This window comes from Theobroma cacao, chromosome 8 (genome assembly GCF_000208745.1).
Source record: "Theobroma cacao cultivar B97-61/B2 chromosome 8, Criollo_cocoa_genome_V2, whole genome shotgun sequence".
In the NCBI taxonomy this organism is placed as follows: domain Eukaryota; kingdom Viridiplantae; phylum Streptophyta; class Magnoliopsida; order Malvales; family Malvaceae; genus Theobroma; species Theobroma cacao.
The window spans coordinates 16,765,263-16,784,249 of NC_030857.1; the positions used below are offsets into that span (position 1 = coordinate 16,765,263).

An 18,987-nucleotide genomic window follows, 5' to 3' on the forward strand; every position below is an offset into this window, starting at 1 on the left:
ATAATGACATTGATATGTGAGATGAAAAATATCGCATGATCATATTATCATATCACGCACCATCGTCATCAACATCATGTGACAGAATGACAAATGATATTTTAATTAATAACAATTAATCAATCATTAATCACAAAAATTATGTAACTTAAAATAAAAATATAAAAACTTGATTGAAGTAATATAGACTTACTTGAATTTTCATAAATAATTTGAGATGAATATAAGATGATAAGAACAAATTTAGTTGTACATTCCTGGAGAAAAATTGCAAAGTTGATCGTTTAGCTGACAGTGATGAAAGGGCCATAAATGTGTAAAAACAGTGTTAAAAGGAAAACAGAAAGGGAATCTTCATAAATACAAACTATTACTCCTGAAGACTTGGTTTCTTGGCACAAGATGCCTTGCAGTGGAGCATATCAAAATTCATGTCAATAAAGCAGGGATCATCCCTCTCCACAGAGCATTGTAACAGGTTTCTTTTCTCCGCTGCAACTCTAATCCATAAGAACAGCTTGTTGTTTTGCTGCATCTCCACCAGGAAGATGCCTCAGTTTAATCTTCTTTCTTTTCAGGTCCATACTGGCTGCTTTCAGCTTCGGAGCTCTCAGCATGATCAACCTCATCTCGTCTGCCAACCCTGAGAGGTTCGTCGTCTTTACCAATACTTTGTATGAGCATCATCACTGCAACGATAAAGACAACTATGTAGACAGTTCTGATGCCAATTAGTGAATTGATAAAGCCCATGAATGATGGCCCTTTAACTGTTTTCCTTTCTGTTCTTCCTTCTCTATATCCTTCTAGAAATCGTGATATTTGAGATCCCAGATCCTCCTTATCAAGGCTTTCGATACCGATAACCTTGCACATCAACAAAATGTAGTAAATCAGTGAATTCATTTTTTTAGTTCTAAAATGCAAGAGATATACATGATGAAACATTGAGGAAGAAACCACCAAGATCAACAATCATGCTTCTTTTTTTTTTCTGGATGAATTCGATCAACCGTCATAGAAAAAGACCTGTACTGAAAAAATCATAGAAGAAAGCCTAACAGTCTCCAGCTCCTACTAGTTTTCAGAAATAATTTTATGGGTTCAAAAGATATAAGGGATAATGAATTCAAGGTGAACTCAACAAACAGTGATTAAAAGTTGGAAGCAGAAGTGCCAGTAGCAAGCTCTATAATTTCTGAGTACGCAAATTGGATGAAGACATTTAAGACAAGTAGACAGGCGTTATATTTCGTATGGACTATGCCAGCTTCTACATACACGTACATACATTTAGGCGTATGTGTGCGTGTAAATTTGTCACTGCATACAAAGAATTATAATCTTAATTTCAAAGAAATCAAGAGCTAAAAACAAGCATTCTTTTTAATATTATCATTCTATTTTACGATAAATATCATAAAAATTTATATCACACCAAAAAATTCTTAGGTTTTGACACTTTCATGCTCTTGCTTCAATTATCGCTCTCACTTCCATTGTGGACACTTGGTCACAGAACCAATACTGAATAAAAGTTTAAAGAAAAATGGTTGAAGGATTGCAGAACCAATATTGACTTGTAGCACTGCTTCTTTTCTCCATCGGGAGAAGATACTAGCTTAAAATGCTTTAAAAGCTTTATGTGTTCTTTGATAACTAGATAAAGTGGTGCAATGTTAAATTGATTTTATAGAAGATAATTTAATTTTATTAACTAAGTGAAAGATATAAGTCTAATAAAAATGTGCTTATTATCAAATATTGAAATATGGCTTGATGGTTAAGGGTTTAAATTACATTTACCAAATTCCTGGTTTGAACACTAGGTTTTAGCATTTTTACTTGTAAAAAAAAAAAAAATTAGAATTTGACATGTATCTTCGGGCAATTCGCAGATCCACATTCAATTCTAGGATTTCTCCAAATTCAACACCCTAAAAGTGGGGTATTGGAGCACCTAGGTTGAAAAGAATGGGAACTGAGAGCCTAAAAGAGAAACTCTAATATTGTCATGGATAATGTAATCTCTTTAAATGAGTTCTGAACAAGGCTGAACAATCTTTCTTCAAGGATTAAATTAGTAAAAGACAAGCAGCTCATCTTGTAAACAAGTCTATCCAGGAATGTATACAAGCCAAGCTCACCCTTGTCGGAGCTAAACTCATCTACTAACCTCTGTTAGAGAAATTCTATTTGAACACGTTTCTTTGACTCAATAAACAAAAATGAAAAACCAAAACTTAGCTCACTCACACAATGTCCAACATATGCAACAGTTCATTTACAGCCCTACCCAAAACCCTCACACATTCAGCTCCAATATGATCATAACCTATTTCTTTAACCTCAGTCATTTTTCTCCTCTCTTGTCTGCCACCATCACGATCATTTCTCAAGTGATGATGGCTCCTTTATTTTATTTTCTTTCCTCCCTTCCAACTTAATGTTTATTCAAACCACTTCCTCTCATATTATTTAATCTTTCCTTGTTCTCCTGAATCTTTCTACTCACTACTTCACCTCAGCCACTGAGGCTCTAATATTGTCTCTCGGCTAATATAGCAACTAAACTCCATTTACAATTAAAAATAAATATGATATGTCATAAATTATAAGAAACTGAAGATTAACAGAGCAGGTGAAGGGACACTAATCTTGAGGATTGAGATTAAGAAACCTTGGAAGGAAAATGGTGCTGCAAGGGTAGTGTAGCAATAGATACTGGCAAGGGAATTGTTTTTATTTTATTTTTTCTTTATTCCATCAAGTAATTCTTTTCTCAAGAAGGCTGGATTTGCGCCTAAGACCTTTAGGTTAGACTTGGATCAAGTTTTAGGCTTTAGGTTGAGTATGCTGCAATTAAATTATTTAATATTTTTTTCACACACCTAAGTGACACTTCTGCAATTTTAGTAGAAAAAGGACTAAATTGATTCAGGATCAAAAGATTGAATACTTAATTGCAGAAATTCGAAGTTATGGGACAAAATTTTACAGAATGAATTGAAGGACCAATTTGAGCCTTTTACCATGCAAATAAGCATCAGCATCACTATGCATTCTCAATATCCTGTAGCCAATGATAATTAAGATGGGCATGATCAATGATCATATGCTGGTATAACATTAATATTGTCATTTGATTTGATGATTAATTATACTAAAATCAAAAAGAAAACCAGCTACCATCATTGAGGCACTGAAGCTAGTGTGTAGAATTAAAGATATAATATTTAAAGAATTAATACTTACTGAAAAGTACTCCTCATCTCCATTCCAGACAATCATTTTTGGCAACTTTGTCTTCTTGTCAACCCCAAATTTATCAGCAAAGTCTTCCCATTGTTGAACCCCGACATAGCCAAATACCAAGTCACGATTTGCAGATGCAGCAGCCTTCAATACCTTGATCAAGTTCTGTGATTGGTCTTCATTCTCATCAGCTGTGATTGTCAGGACAATTTTCCTCTCCTCATCTTTCAATAGCTTTAATGTCTCATGGTTCAAGGGCACCACCAGAGGCAGCAAATTCTGTTTTATAAAATCCCCCAAAAATTCATCTGCAAGATTGATGCTGAAAGGTAAGATTGCTTGTTTTTTATGCAGCCAGAAAAAATTTACAGATGATGAGCAAGATTAAAGAGTTTGAGGACTTTAAAGCAGAAGAAAAGCATATCAATTATATAGAGGACAGTAAGCATGTGAATACATAGAGCTGGCAAAAAATAAGTACATACAACTTGAAAAAATCAAGAAGATCATGCTTATTGTTGAAGAGCTTGAGGCAACAGCTGCTCAGATAATGTTACAGTTTGAGGTTTGAGGTCATGTTCAACTAAACTGAAATAAGATTGAAAAGCAGATGAGACTTGACCGCACTTAACCCTCATTTGTTATATATTTGATTCCATGATGCTTGAGTTTGACTATTACGTACTTAGTGGTCAATAAACAAAACGCCTAAAAGATAGAGAAAAAGAATGGCTTCATTGGATCTTTCATTGAATGAAGACCTGTCAAGAATATAATAAGTTACAGTTTCTGAGTCTCAATTGAGTAGGGAAAATGAAAAAAGGGATACAAAGCCACTATCTGAGTATGAATTGAACATTAAAATGTGAATGAAGAAGCTCCCATTCACATAGATAACCAACATTCCTGGTCCAGGCATGGATTAAGCAAGCTCAACTTATTATTAAACCATGAAAAAGTAATCATTTCACATGGTGCACGTGTATGCAAAGCACACAAAATAGAGGTCTAACTCCTGATTGGGTAGTGGAAATCCAACTTAAATTTGAGGTTGGTATAGTAATTTACCATAATCTGCAAGCATTTCTTTCTTAAATAACATGTTGAATAGAATGCTCTGTGGAGAATGCAGATAAATGCGAATCATAATAATAGATGCATGAACACTGGAATATACTACAGCTCAACAATCTCTAGATTTAGGCATGGCCAATTAAAAGTCACAGGTAAACAGATCCAAACAAAATTACACGTGTAAGTGCCGTGAAGTCTAGGAAAAACTCAACTGATGAGTTACAAACATCACACTAACTAAAAGTCCTCTGGATTCATCATATCAGTAACACTAACTAAAAGAACCAGCTTACAATATAATATAAAGATGAGAGATCCAACTTGGCATGCACGCTATGACTCTATAAAGCACAGCTCAAAAACTAACAACTCTTTTTTGATATCTGGCATTGGAAGTACTGTCACATATCAACAATAGTCCATGAGAATTTAAATGTGCTATTAAGTAACATCTAAATCTTAAATAAATAATTGAGGGTCCATATTATATTGTTTTTGTACTCTTCTCAATTGAAAAGAACTTAGTTAAACTGAATTCTAAAAACTAGTTGATTCAGTGATTTCAATCAATTTTATTCCAATTATGTCATCACACGTCAATTTCAGATATCAGTATGTTCCTGACATGGGTGCTATCAGATATGTGTTCAAAATGGATAATAACAACATCATATTCCTCTTTATGTGTCCTAACCACCTTAAACGTTTCTTATTTTGTCATCAATGGGTGCGACCCCCACTTTTCTCTTATGCACTCATTCATAATCCTCCCTTTCCCTGTATGATCAAGCTTACATCATTTTATTCTCATCTCAGCCACACTCATCATATGATTCTAATATTACCTTCTCATCTTTTTACCTTCAATTCGCTTATCCTAGAGGTCTTCATAAATCACTACAAGATTCTTCTTCATTGTTACAGTCAATGGGATGTTTTCCATTTTACTAGGATCAGATCCTTCTCCACACCAACATATCTATACAACAATGTGATATGTAACAAGCCATCAAAAGACCACCATGTATCCCTAATCTAATCTGCTATACCACTTCCTTCTTCTTATAAATATAATTTCCCTTTAGTCTACATTTTCTTATAAGAGCAAACATCCAACTCCACACTTTTTGTCATGCTTGCTTTGATTTCCACAAATATTACCATGAATATCAATTCTTGTTAAGCCGTTCTATACAGTTGTCTTCCAATTTTAGGGACTTCTATGCTAATGCAGAACACTCCATTCATGCATTTCCAATTTTACCTAAAGTCACTCAAACTGCATTTTTTAAAAATTTTAAAATTACACAATGTAGGGCCATGTAACTCTACTAAATCCATTAATAAATTAAATTTATTTTTTCCATCTGTTCCTAATTATTTTTATAGGAAATACAAAATCAAGTTGTTCGACTAGATATAAATCAAACCAATCTAATATTGCATGTAATTCATATTATATAAAACCCCAAAAAAGATGAATCAGAACTCAATTACATTCTACCAATCCACCACAAAAAAAAAAGGCTCTAGTTAAAATTCTTAAAAACATTTTCAATATGCACTAGCATAATGAAAATGGCTAAAGCAGAAGTTAATATCCAGGTGGGTTATGCATGATAAAAAATAAGCAACTTAACATGATAGTAGTATCTGAAAGGGGCTTAAGACACTGATGATAAACTAACCTTCAAAGGGGCCATAAAAAATGCTTTGCTGCTTATAACTTGGATGAAGAGCTACCAAAGCAGGAACTTTGTCAAAGTCGTACAATACCATGGCATCATCGGAGAAATCCTTTGCGACAGAAAACCATGCCCTTTTCTTGTACTTAACAGCTAAATTAGATGTCACAGTCTCATTCAATCCAAAACCTATGTATATAGGAAAGAAACTACCAGCTGCTTCAACAAAATCACTAATTGCAGAGTCTGAACTAAGAACAGACACATCAGGAGCAACAAATTTCTTCAGGTATTGAACAAGTAATTCTGCTTTCCTTGGTCCAAAATACTCCATAGAAACGCCATGCATAAAGAGCTTGAGAGTAGGATATGCACTGCAAAATCAAATTCAGATTGTAATTATTACAAATATGACAATGACAGTGGCCTAGCTCAAGGGGTATGCTTTATTTATTGAAATAGATCATTCATGTCCTATTGATTATGCATAAAACCCATCAAATGAAATGTCCTGCATAAATTGAAAATAAATGTATCGAAGTACATAACCATAACTAACTACCATGGGCTTTTACTTCAATTCCATAGTCTACAGATTACCAAAAAAAAGATTCCTAACATATTTACTAATTTTTCGTTTGGATTGCCGGTTAAAGCAAAAAAGAGACATAGACGCTTACTCAACATCATGTTTCCTAGCAAGACGGGTATACTTGTCAGCATTTACTTTAGCTATCACTATTGGCTCCTTCAATCCAGCAAGAACAGGAGCAGCCTCATCCAACTGCAAAGTGGAAACCAAAGGTTCTTAATTTGATCAGAATCAAATCAACTCAACAAAACTAAAAAGACAAACGAACCAAACGAGAAATGGTATCTCGAAAAATACTGAATCCGGGTTTTGCCAGAGATTCGACAAAGAAGAATATGGAAACCTGAGGGGAAAGGCGTTTGCAGTGGCCGCACCAGGGAGCGTAGAAGTCAACGAGGATGTAATCGAAGGAGGAAATGGCGGAGTCAAAGTTGGATTCGTCCAGCTCCAACACTTTCCCGTCTACCTTAAACTGATCGGCCGTCGAACAAATTCCTGATCTGAAGATGCATAACAGCAGCAATAAGATCATGAGCAAACGCATGGTTTCTTTCTGGGTTTCCTTGAAGAAACAGCGTTTGCCGCGACTTTTCTATTCTTTTGTTGGTTGATCAAAACTCAAACATAGCACTGCTACTATTACTAAGCAGTGTTTTAGTTTCATAATAATACTTTTATGGGAATAATTAATATTCTGTATTTTACCATACAAAATACTAAAAAAAATTATGATACAAAATACATATCTCGATTTAATAATTAATGGTAGATAGAAGTCGAATTTGGATTTAATTTTGATATTAATATCATTTTTCTTGTTGAAAGAAGTTGAATCGTATATGGAAAAATTAAAATTGTTAATTTGATATTTTTTATCTCGTATTAATACAGTAGAGAAAGTTGATCCTAACTCAAAAAATCCATTTCCAACTCGATTTGATTAAGAAATGTCAACAATTTGAGCTTGAATTAATTTGAATTCGAAATAATTTGAATTAAAATTAATTTCAATTAAATATTTTATCGAACTCAAATAACCTGTAAAAATAATTTAAAATAATCTGAATTTAAATTGATTTTACTTTAAAAGTTAACAATTTGAACTAATAACAATCTGAATCTATATGTCAGAGTGTCAAATTAAATAACTTAAACTTAAAATGAGTTAAATTTAAAATAATTCAATTTTAAAAAAATTTAACAAAAATTAACTCAACCCAAACTCGATGAAACCAGACAAAAAATGATTCGATCCAAACTCTGACTTGGTCCAAATGTCATATCTACTCGTGTCCAGAGAGAGAACGTTTTTTCATTCGGCTTCACATGTTATGCATTTGCCTTTTGTAACAGTTTTCTAGGGGTTGGGCTGCTCTTGTTTCATGGACAAACCTTAAGCTGCAAGTTATGAGCAGAATCTGAGGAACCGTTCTACTCATATATCTTTGGACTCTTTCCATCATTTCCCTACATGATTACAGGGTAGATTCAGTGATATAATTACAAGGAGCTATGTCAAGTGGGGGACCAGGAAAGAGAAGCAAGAACATAGCATCGAAGCCCAAGGCTGTGTCATTGCAAGAGAAGAAAGAAATGGTAGATGAAGAAGAAGAAGCTTTGGTCAGAGACATAGATGATCTCAGGAAATGGGTATTCATTTCTAGCTTTTTTTTCTTTTTTCTTTTTTCTTTTTCTGTATGTTGAGGAATTCCGTATTGTAACTTGCTTTGGATGCTGGATGACTGAATCATGTAGACTGATACGGTAGATGCCATGAATGATGAGCAGTTAAAGGAATACCTTAAAAGGAGACCAGAAGAATTGAAGACTGTGAAGATCCAGAAGAGCAAGCCAAAGCAAAAAGTAAGAAAAGAAGAAGGGTTTTCATTTTTTTTTCTCAGTTCTTTCTTACTGAAAGATAAAAAGGGTTGTGATGATACAGGTCCAAAAGGTTGTGAAGCCAAAACCTTCAACATGTAGTGGAATCATGGCCTCTGTATGGAAGTTCCATAAGGAAGATGATGATGATAAAGAATTGCCTGCAAGATCTGATGCACGATATAATTTGTTAACAAAGGCTTCAGGCTTACTCTTCCCTGTTGCTGAGCAAAATGAACCTCTCTAGTTCCTACTGTTGCAGCTCTTGTCATCCTCATATTCAACTTCATTGGTATACAAAAATTGATAGAAAATGAAAGTAAAAGATCAAAAACAAGAAAATGTGAAGCAACTAGAACAATATAATTGGTTTACATTTCTTTGTCCCTTGTTTTTTGTACATTTTTTATCTAGCTACTTTACACCTAAAACCTATCCCATTGGCCATTTTCTTCTATTCAATCAAACACAAAATTGATGACTCACTATAGTTCCCAAATACGAGAAGAATAAAATGAAAACCACAAGAATAATAAACAATTCATTATGTTCATGCATTTCTCCCACCTCTTCTACTAACTGCCTCACACAATCGACATGGCAATGTGTCAAGGCTTGCTGCACGGGTCTTTGCATAGTTACCCAATACACCACATCTTCTCCAGGCATGGTACTCAGCGTAAGCTATAGGGTCGTTAGCGAGGGCTTTCACATAGGCAGCCAGTTCCTCCATGGAACTAAATTTAGTTCCATCTATTATTGAATGTGGAGGGACAAAGTCCAGGACATTAGGAGCACCAAAATAGATAGGAACTGCACCAGAGTCTAAAGCATAAAATAGCTTCTCAGTCACGTAACTCTCTGTAGCGGTATTTTCAATTGCAAGGACAAATTTGTAATGAGACATGGCACAATGTAAATGGTCCCACCACTTTGGGGCATTGGCATCATTGGCACACTCAGGGTAGAATGAAAGGGCCATGTCTAAACCACCGACATTGTTCAGGCACTTTCCAAATGAGTGGTGAGGCAGCAATCTGAGGAGACTCTTGGCAAGCTGGTTTCTTTGAGGAAGGCAACGTGATGACGACCAATAAAGAAGCGTATCCTTGAAATAGATTCAAAGAAGCAAAAGAACCCAGATGTGATTACAACCACTGATTTATGGAAGTAAGTTATCAGGAAACAACACAATGAACAAAGAAATAAAAAGCCAACTACTCACATTGTTCTTATATGAAGATACATGATAATTTCGGCCATTATGAAAGAGAGCACCAGCATATGTAGACTGAACATCATCTTTTGCATGGTAACTGATGAATATATCCTCCCGACCTGAACGCCTCCTGCCAGCCTCAAGGTCCATGTACACACGAAGTGGATCTCCACTGCGCCTCTAACCAAAAAGAAAAGATAAGCCCCATTTCAAAGTATCCCAGAAACAATATCCAAATATTGAATGTATGGATGATCCATATAAGCAACAAAGGAAGCCACAACATCCTACATGGCTATATTACCGGTATTCTGAATGATTGTGATGTTATCATGCACAAAGAAGAAGACCAGGATTACATCACTTAGAGAACTGCAGCCAGACTGCTACCCTTCTCTTTGTCCACCACTGACAATGTGCTGTCTAAATTTCGTTAAAACTTAAAACTGATGCTTGGGTAATGGGTTTGTTCATACTAAGCACAAGTGTGTCCTATGTCAAACTCAGAATAATATATAGGAATAGCTAAATTTGTCATTAAAGGTGTATATAACATGATAACTACTTGCAGATAAGTACTGGAGTTTCTATCCTGGTTGAATGTTGTAAGAAGTTGAGAGGAATAGCTCCTAGGTCCTGGTGGCTACCCTTTTTACTAAGCAAGAGCCTGGACGTAACAAAGAGAAGCAAGGAATTAATCAAGAGAGTATAAAGAAAGAAGTCAAATTAGTGATGCTTGGTTGGAAGAAAATCAAGAAAGAGAGATTTTCTTCTTCTTTTTTCTTTCTTGCATCTCTTCATACACTAAGGTCCTTTTGATGAAGGAGCTTCGGACTTGTTACAATGTTCAAGACCGTAAAGACTTACATGAAGAATTTTATTCTTATTCTGCCTTGACTAGGGGCAGAACTAGCTTCAAGAGGCAGGCCCTCCATAATTGTGATATAATAGGTACTTTTAGATGTAGGAATAGCTAAATTTTTAATTATATGTCTAAATAACATGATAACTACTTGCAGATAAGTACTGGAGTTTCTATCTTAATTGAATGTTGAAAGACGTTGAGAGGAATGGCTCCTACATCCTGGTGGCTACTATTTTTGCTAAGCAAGAGCCAGGACAATACCAATGAAAAGCAAGGACTTAATCAAGAGAGGATAAAGAAAGAAGTCAAATGGTGTTTAGTAATGCTTGGCTGGAAAAAAAAACCAGAGAAAGAGAGAGAGGGTTTTTTTTTCTCTTGCATCTCTTCATACACTAAGGTCCTTTTGATACAGGACCTCTGGACTTGTTATACAATATTCAAAACTGTAATGACTTACATGAAAGTTTTATTCTTATTCTGCCTTGACTAGGGGCAGAACTAGCTTCAAGAAGCAGGAACCTCATAATGTGATATATTAGTTTCTTTTAGATTTCTTCCCCTTTCTCAAAAGGAATGCTTCTCAGAAAATTGATTTAAAAAGATTCCGATTCCAAGAAGATTCTTTCGACAAGGTTTTCTAATAACTAATAATTTGTATATCAAAAGGGGGAAATGAATCCATGGTTCTGTGGGGTTACAAGCCAAAGTATGCCCACACTCTTCTCCAAGACAATTGCCTCTGACTACAAAAGTCTCAAGGACCTAACTGCACCTTGAAGGTACAAACTACAAAGTTAATGCATCGCAAAAGATTGAGTCATCTGATACAAGTTTCTGATTTAGAGGATCTCCTAAAATGGAAACCATAGACCATAATTTGCATATAGAAGATTATGCATGAAACCTTTCCAGAACCTTGCTTGATTATTATCAATAACAAGGTTTGTATGAGTTTCCATGACTCTGATGGTAGAGGCAATATGGTTTACCAATAAAAGACAAAGGATGTTTATTGGAACTTAACTGGACAATAGCAAAATATTTCATCTCTTGCATCTCTTTACACACCATGCACATGCACATAATGCCTAACTCAAATGTATTGTCTCTTAACAAGAAACATAATTCAATAGACAAAGTTGATGAATGGAGCCTTCTCTACAATGTGAGACAGAGAGAGAGAGAATTCTATCAAGCACATATTACTGCATAAATTGACGAACCATGGGCAGGCCCCACAGTACAGAGAAATGCTTGGTCTGCCATTTTTTGTACCCTTTACTGCAGATTTTAAAAGGAGCTTCAAAACGTAGAAAGGCACATAAAGTGGCTCTTCAACATCCTGCTTCTCAGGTGGGCTAAAAAATGACCATCTTCAACTCATTTTAAATGAAACCCTGAAAGTAGCTCCTATATGATGTCATCAGCAACTATTACATTTAACATTTATTTCTTCTACCTTTTTCCAAGTAAGGCATGCACTGTTAGTGACTCTAGCTGTATATGGAGAAACCTTAACAACCAGACCTGACATGCACTCAACAGAACCTTAGCAACCCTACTTCCCAACAACTAGAGGAAACATTTTAAGTAACAAATCATCAATTTCCAACAAGCTGATTCTTCAACTCTAGGCATTATGCCTCCCCTAAATCTACAGTATATAGAGAATTACTATTTGGAAATTTTTAGATCATAATGGAATAAAAGTGAATGACATCACTTATAGGCTACACCTTATATTGCTTCAACTCCTCATTTTCCTTTAAGTACCCATGTCCGACACATATCCAACAGACAGGGATGGAGATCAAACCCTCCAATTATATGGATAAACTTAGAAAAATTGAATATTCCATTCATCACATACCCGTATTCAACACTCACCCCTAAGTCCAAGTAACATAGCTTCTAGCTGCAATTCGTAAGCAAAAGTATAACAACTTCAATTTAGCTGTTGATTGTACAGTAACTTATCTTTTGCTAATATTGAAAATGATTGAAAAGAACCAGGGAACCCTGTCATCACCAATGAGTAAAATCTCCTAGATTTTAAATCATCACTCTACTAATCAAATTGGTTACTCAACTTCCTCTTATTATTAAAATCAAATTCCTCATGTCCCCAAACCAAACATCTTGTTCACTGCAGCTGAATTACTCACAAGCTTCACTTCACTTAAATCGTGATGATTTACACTTTATGCATTCATCACTTCACTTCTCTCTTTTGATCTCCTTAGAAATCAATTCAAATCTATGACTCCATTCAAAAAACAAAATCTGAGTTTTAGAAACCATGAGACAAGTAGATCACAAGTATAAAATCCAAGAATAGACAGAATCTTCACCAAATCATCATTTCCAACTCCAAGATTTCAACTTTAATTAAACAAATAATCAACAAAATTTCTATATTCCATAATTGCAGCCAAGCCCAAAAGGAAAAAGAACCAAAAAAAAAAATAAGGCAAAGCAAAGCAAAGAGAAAAACTACCTGAAGTGGAGGGGTAGTGGTCTCAAACAAAAAGGCATCAGGTTTATCAGCAAGAACGGAAGATTTAGTCCACAAGCAACTCATTCCACATCCACAAGAATACAAATTATCTAAATTATCAGGAATCCAAGTCCACCCTTTTACCAAAACAGTAACATGTTCCATTTTCAACTCATTGCACCCAGAATCAGCAACAGCTTCCTGCAAAGACCCAGACCTGTTGGAAAGCAAATGGATCAAATCCTTGTGTTTTTCCTTGAACTGGGTACATCCCATTCGAGAATCCCATTTCTTGAAAGCAGTCAACAAATCAATAAATGGGTCAGGCTCGGAATTGAGGCTCTCGGTGGGTTTGGAAAGGGGTTCGATTGAGTTGGCTAGAGATGGGAATTCAAGGAAACCGGAGAAGAACAGGATCACGAAAGTGAAGAACAACATCAGCGTGACGGTTAAGGTGTTGAGAGGTTTCAATTGCATGGTCGGGGGAAGTAATTGCCAGTTGGGTAGTCCTTATCTCTCTCTCTCAGATTTCTCTCCTTTGAAAGAGAGAGAGACAAGGCAAAAAAGTGGCAAAACTATGGGGAGGTATAGCAGACCCTTCGCATTGTATTTCCCAATGGGTGATGTACCAAATTGTGGAAGAAGCAGGGTAGTTGTTATTTGTTCAAACTTAATCTTCCTTCAACATTACGCAACTATGGTGTTGTTCTGCTTCGTGTTCATTGGTCATTGCTCGGCTTTGCCCATTTCATCTCTTTGAATTTACTTTGACCCATTCTTCTGATATAAATATAGTTCTTATATAATAATTTATATAAAGTAAATAATTATATATATTTTTAATTTTACGTTGAGGAGTGCTAGATTTAGCCACGAGGTGCCCAATTGACGTACAAAGAGAAAAGGCTATTTTAGTTTTTTTCACTTTTTCTATTAATGGTGTTATGGCTTTTGGAACAAAGTGCCTATTTTTCAAAGTGATAAATTTTTATATAATTTTAATCAAAACTTGAAGGTGTCTGAATATTTTACCTCACATATTATGTCAATTTAATTAGAACGTCACACTAATATACTTAATGGTGAAAATTTAAAAATGTTAAGATTTGAATTGAAATTGACAAATTGAAAAAATAAAATGACTCAATTTATATAAATTATTATGTAGAGATTAAATCTTATTTTTTTTCTTATAAAGTTAAAAAAGTAATTGTATGATTTAATCAATTTTATGTTTCTCCTTTTCGGGCCATAGAAAATTATTTGTCTTTATAACTATTTTGACCAACAAGCACCCTTAGATGGAAAACCTTTGTATGTCTTTGTCGTCTCAGTTAGGCCTGCCCAACTCAGCTCTTCACAAGGATGGGCAAAGTCCTAGCTAATTGCTAAAATTTACTAGTCAATTTTATGAGTACTCGTGAAAAGGTTAATAAATGTTTTTTACATAATCAGGCACGGATAGTTAATGGGTAGTGTGTAGGGTATTAAGGTTCGAGTTCAAGCAGAAAATTCCAAAAATAGCTGGATAGTTGTAAGGTTCGAGTACTCTACTTATTAATCAGGCCCGGATTAAGATACCTTAAATTACTAAGTATCGTACCCGTTAACAATCCTAACAAAAAACATTGATGACACAAAAATACGAATACTATACATAATAAAACGAACCTTTGATAAATATAAACTATAGGTACAAAAATATTGGTCTCTAAAACATGTAATGCAGTAAGCAGTTCAGAATACATTGGAATAACCTCAGGGATAGATCATTGCTGAAAAGGAGCAGTGCAGTATCTTTTCCGTTTCCGATCCTTGTTTTTCCGACCATCTCCTCAAATGTATGTCTCACTTTAATCTTCTTTCTCACCGGGTCTGTAGCCACTGCTTTCGGCCGTGGAGCTTTCAGCATGATCAACCTCATCGCGAGTGCCAACCCTGAGAGGTTCGTCATCTTTGCCTAGGCTTCGTATAAGTATCAGCATTGCAACCAAAAAGACAATTATATACACAGTTCTAATGCCAATTAGTGAATTAATAAAGTCCATAAATGATGGCCCTTTAATTCTTTTCTTTTCCAGTCTTCCTTCTCTGTATCCTTCCAGGAATCGCGAAATTTGAGACCCTTGATCTTCATCATCAAGGCTTTCAGAACCAATAACCTTCCATAAAAAGTAGAAGATGAGTCAATGTGTTTTATTTTTCTGATGAAAGAAATATATATGTTGGAAAATAGAGAAAGTAACTACCTAAGCCAACCATCATAAGAAATCCCAAAGCTATAGATTGTAGATGTAACAAAATTTGCTTTAGTATGCAAAATTTTGGGCTTTGTTTTTTGGCCAAAAATTTGGAGGCTCTAAACAAAGAAATGGCAATGTTCAATGAAGTCAGGAAAATCTTAATAGAACAGTAATTTAAAGCTGCAAAATACTTGATAAACACAAGATGTTTCCTACCGTACATTAATGTATAGTAAATCCAGAGCAGCATAAACATGTACTTCGATGTATTGCTGATACAGATAACAGTAGTTATAAGGAGAAAAAAAAAAGCAACCAAAATTTGTGTGGAAAATTCTGCATTTGCAATCTGCTTTGGTCAATAAAACCAAGCATGCACATGATGATATGTTGTTTTAACATCAATAATGTCCATGTCGCACCAATGGTAAGTTATGCTACAATCAAGAAGATAACCAGTTACTGTTTACCACAATCGTTAAGAGCTAAACATAATATTTGAAGAGTTGATACTTACTGAAAAGTACTCCTCATCGCCATTCCAGATTATCATTTTTGGAAAATTTGTCTTCTCAGCGCCATCAAATGTATCAGCAAACTCTTCCCACTGTTTAACTCCAACATAGCCAAATACCAAGTCACGATTTGCAGATGCAGCAGCCTTTAATAACTTGATCAATTTCTGTGATTTCTCTTCATTTTCATCCTCCATAATTGTCAGGACAATTTTTCTCTTATCATCTTTCAAAAGCTTCAATGTTTCATGTTTCATGGGCACCACTAGAGGGAGAAAATTTTGCTTTATAAAATCACCCAAAAATTCATCTGCATCATTGAAGCCAGAAGAGTAAGATAACTTTTCTCCTTTTTTGGCCCTATCGGAAGAAAATGTGGCTAAGATAGCTTTTGCTTTTTGTAGCCACAAACAAATATCTACACAAGAACTAGCAAATTAAAGAATTTGAGGAATTTTAACCAGAAGATAAGAATAAAAATTTTATACAAAGAACAGAAAATATGTGAAGATGGAGAGTTAACAAGGGTACAAAACTTAAAAATAGATCAAGACCATCATACTTAATGATCATTGGTCATGCTGAGGCAGCAGTCAATCAGATAATTTGGAAGTTTAGAATGAGCTTGACGAAATGTTTAGGTCATGTTTAAGCTAAACCCAAGAAGGTTGGAAAGTATATTGGCTTGACAGACTTCATGACGCTAACCTTTTGATATTGATCAGTTAATGCATAAGACATATTGGCAATAAAGATGGAGGAAGAAATGATTTCTTTGAGAGTATGCACAAATGAAAGACCTGTCAACATATGACAAGCGGCAGCTTCTTAGACTCAGTTGATTGGGGAAAGTGAAAAGAACGATTCATAGAGGTTTGCATTGATCATAAAATTCTGCATACGACAAATCCAACTTAAATTGAGGTTGGTACTTACAATCATTTGAAATAATCTATAAGTTCTATTTTTGATATAACATATTGAATAGAACATGTTAGTTTTCACTGTTCTGATATGAAAGCCAAACCCTAGGTGCAAAGCCTAGATATCTGCTTCTTTCTTTTTCTTCTTCTTCTTCAGTTTTCACTGTTGTGTTTAATCTAAAACCAACCTTGAATCATTCCCACATCCAACAAACCATAGCCCAACTTACATTTATCAAATTTCTAAAATGTATTTATATGCATTGGCATGAAGGAAATGACTAAAATAGCTGTCAATTTTAAGGCATCGATATGTAATTAAAGGTAGGTGACCAAGGATTAAGAAGATTTTAGTATCTGAGTCAATCTTGATACTCTGATAACAAACTAACCTTCAAAGGGACCGTAAAAAACGGTCTGCTGGTTATAACTTGGATGAAGAACCACCAAGGCAGGAACTTTGTCGAAGTCATACAGTACCATGACATCCTCAGAGAAATCCTTTGCCACAGAAAACCATGCCTTCTTTTTATACTTGACAGCCAAATTAGATATCACCGTCTCATTCAAGCCAAAACCTATGTATATAGGAAAGTAAGTACCAGCTGCTTCAACAAAATCATTGATGGCAGAATCTGAACCAAGAATAGAGACATCAGGAGCAACGAATTTCTTCAGAAATCGAACAAGTAAATCTGCTTTCCTTGGCCCGTAATAGTCTACAGGAACACCATGCATAAAGAGCTTGAGTGTAGGATATCCACTGCAAAATCAGTATTAGATTAAAACCAACAACCAACTACAGCCTAACACTCTAGGACCATTCTTGCTGAAATAAACCATTCAAATCCTATAATCACATATAAAAAAAAAAATGTCCGGTGGAAAGCAAGCTGTATAAAAGGGAAAACAAATAGATCAGAATGACAAATATTAAGCAATAACCATGTCTTTCAGTTTAAAACTATGCCTTATTACTACTTACATAAATTGTAAGATAGTTTCTAGCTTGGCACTTGGACTACCATCATAGCTGAGAATACCATTATATATGTCTTAACCCCGTATGTTTTATAATAACCAAAGGGTAGTTGAGGTTAACGAGTGAATGAATGAATGAAAGAAAATTCAGTTTTAATGTGAGATAGGAGCTTACCCGATTTCGTATTTCCGAGCAAGACTGGTGAACTTGTCAGCATTTAGTTTAGCTATCACTATGGGCTCCTTCAATCCAGCAAGAACAGGGGCAGCCTCATCTAACTGCAACCCAAGAAACATAGATACCATCATTCTTCAATTATGGAATCCTTGAAAGTAAAACCCAACATAAACAGAACACCAAAAACGCAATCATTTCAATCCAAAAGCAAAAAATGAGAAACTTCATGGCTGAAACCATTTGAACCCATATGGAGAAAGGTGGGTACCTGAGGGGAAAGGCGTTTGCAGTGGCCGCACCAGGGGGCGTAGAAGTCGACGAGGATGTAATCGAAGGAGGAAATAGCAGAGTCAAAGTTGGATTCCTCCAACTCCAACACTTTCCCATCGACCTTAAACTGAGGGGCTGTCGCAGAAATCCCTGGTTTCAGTAAGCACAGCACCAGGCTGCATAAAATTGTTAGCAAACGCATCTTTGCAGTTGGACTAAGCAAATCTGACGGTGATTATGAGTGATGAAGAGTGAAAACCATGCTTTCTTCCTTGGTTTATGTTCAACGGAACCGCAATTCTTTATATGACTAATCAGTGCCCAACATTTGTATACGTGACTACTACGTTTATTCATCTCTCCTAACGTCATGCAAATTTGAACCGAACCGAGTCAAAATGAATTCACGACATTTAATTATTTTGATTGATTAAATTCTATTAAAAAAATACCACATACTCACAGTTTCCTCCTCTATCTTCATGAGTTTGATTTTTTATAATTGCACCAAATTAACCAAAATAATTCAATATTCGATTTTTCGATTACTACAATTACTTTAATATGGTTTCAATATTTGTAAAAGAAAAATTCAATTTTTTTCAAATTAATTATCTAAATTCTCCTATCTTATGTGTATGTTACATCGACCTCAAATGAATTAAAATAATAAATTATTTATTAATTAAAACCGATAATTATAAAAACAAATTAACCTAAAATAAAAAATTTAAAAGTATTCTAAACAAGTATAATATGATTGAATATACGTGACAATCTTACAAATAATTACTATTATAAAATAATAATTT

The 18,987-nt window shown here is 34.9% G+C and overlaps 4 protein-coding genes across 4 annotated transcripts; 1 reads left to right on the forward strand and 3 right to left on the reverse strand.

Moving 5' to 3' along the window:
* On the reverse strand, positions 225-7,254 carry LOC18592962 (protein disulfide-isomerase 5-2). Its single transcript, XM_007019940.2, has 5 exons — positions 6,950-7,254; positions 6,695-6,798; positions 6,018-6,388; positions 3,256-3,563; positions 225-867 (listed from the first exon to the last, which is right to left on the reverse strand). The coding sequence occupies exons 1-5, from the start codon at positions 7,148-7,150 to the stop codon at positions 559-561; spliced, it is 1,293 nt and encodes a 430-aa protein (XP_007020002.2). The 5' UTR covers positions 7,151-7,254; the 3' UTR covers positions 225-558.
* On the forward strand, positions 7,830-8,870 carry LOC18592963. Its single transcript, XM_007019943.2, has 3 exons — positions 7,830-8,256; positions 8,362-8,469; positions 8,549-8,870. Exons 1-3 carry the CDS (start codon positions 8,119-8,121, stop codon positions 8,729-8,731), a joined length of 429 nt encoding a protein of 142 aa, XP_007020005.2. The 5' UTR covers positions 7,830-8,118; the 3' UTR covers positions 8,732-8,870.
* On the reverse strand, positions 8,827-13,825 carry LOC18592964 (alpha-(1,4)-fucosyltransferase). The gene is made up of 3 exons (XM_007019944.2): positions 13,066-13,825; positions 9,710-9,883; positions 8,827-9,592 (listed from the first exon to the last, which is right to left on the reverse strand). Exons 1-3 carry the CDS (start codon positions 13,540-13,542, stop codon positions 9,035-9,037), a joined length of 1,209 nt encoding a protein of 402 aa, XP_007020006.1. The 5' UTR covers positions 13,543-13,825; the 3' UTR covers positions 8,827-9,034.
* On the reverse strand, positions 14,698-18,517 carry LOC18592965 (protein disulfide-isomerase 5-2). The gene is made up of 5 exons (XM_007019945.2): positions 18,174-18,517; positions 17,903-18,006; positions 17,139-17,509; positions 15,826-16,133; positions 14,698-15,227 (listed from the first exon to the last, which is right to left on the reverse strand). Exons 1-5 carry the CDS (start codon positions 18,375-18,377, stop codon positions 14,919-14,921), a joined length of 1,296 nt encoding a protein of 431 aa, XP_007020007.1. The 5' UTR covers positions 18,378-18,517; the 3' UTR covers positions 14,698-14,918.

Excerpts from the sequence above, each read along its gene's own strand:
- LOC18592962 (XM_007019940.2), bottom strand. The coding sequence starts at position 7,150 with ATGCGTTTGCTCATGATCTTATTGCTGCTGTTATGCATCTTCAGATCA. Across the intron at positions 6,799-6,949 it reads GCAAACGCCTTTCCCCTCAG|TTGGATGAGGCTGCTCCTGT; the intron begins GTTTCCATATTC and ends TCCACTTTGCAG. Across the intron at positions 3,564-6,017 it reads TTTTTATGGCCCCTTTGAAG|ATGAATTTTTGGGGGATTTT; the intron begins GTTAGTTTATCA and ends TCAATCTTGCAG.
- LOC18592963 (XM_007019943.2), top strand. The coding sequence starts at position 8,119 with ATGTCAAGTGGGGGACCAGGAAAGAGAAGCAAGAACATAGCATCGAAG. Across the intron at positions 8,257-8,361 it reads TAGATGATCTCAGGAAATGG|ACTGATACGGTAGATGCCAT; the intron begins GTATTCATTTCT and ends TGAATCATGTAG. Across the intron at positions 8,470-8,548 it reads AGAGCAAGCCAAAGCAAAAA|GTCCAAAAGGTTGTGAAGCC; the intron begins GTAAGAAAAGAA and ends GTGATGATACAG.
- LOC18592964 (XM_007019944.2), bottom strand. The coding sequence starts at position 13,542 with ATGCAATTGAAACCTCTCAACACCTTAACCGTCACGCTGATGTTGTTC. Across the intron at positions 9,884-13,065 it reads CCACTACCCCTCCACTTCAG|AGGCGCAGTGGAGATCCACT; the intron begins GTAGTTTTTCTC and ends CTTTTTGGTTAG. Across the intron at positions 9,593-9,709 it reads TATCTTCATATAAGAACAAT|GATACGCTTCTTTATTGGTC; the intron begins GTGAGTAGTTGG and ends ATCTATTTCAAG.
- LOC18592965 (XM_007019945.2), bottom strand. The coding sequence starts at position 18,377 with ATGCGTTTGCTAACAATTTTATGCAGCCTGGTGCTGTGCTTACTGAAA. Across the intron at positions 17,510-17,902 it reads GCTCGGAAATACGAAATCGG|TGGATATCCTACACTCAAGC; the intron begins GTAAGCTCCTAT and ends CTGATTTTGCAG. Across the intron at positions 15,228-15,825 it reads GCGATGAGGAGTACTTTTCA|GTTATTGGTTCTGAAAGCCT; the intron begins GTAAGTATCAAC and ends TTTTTATGGAAG.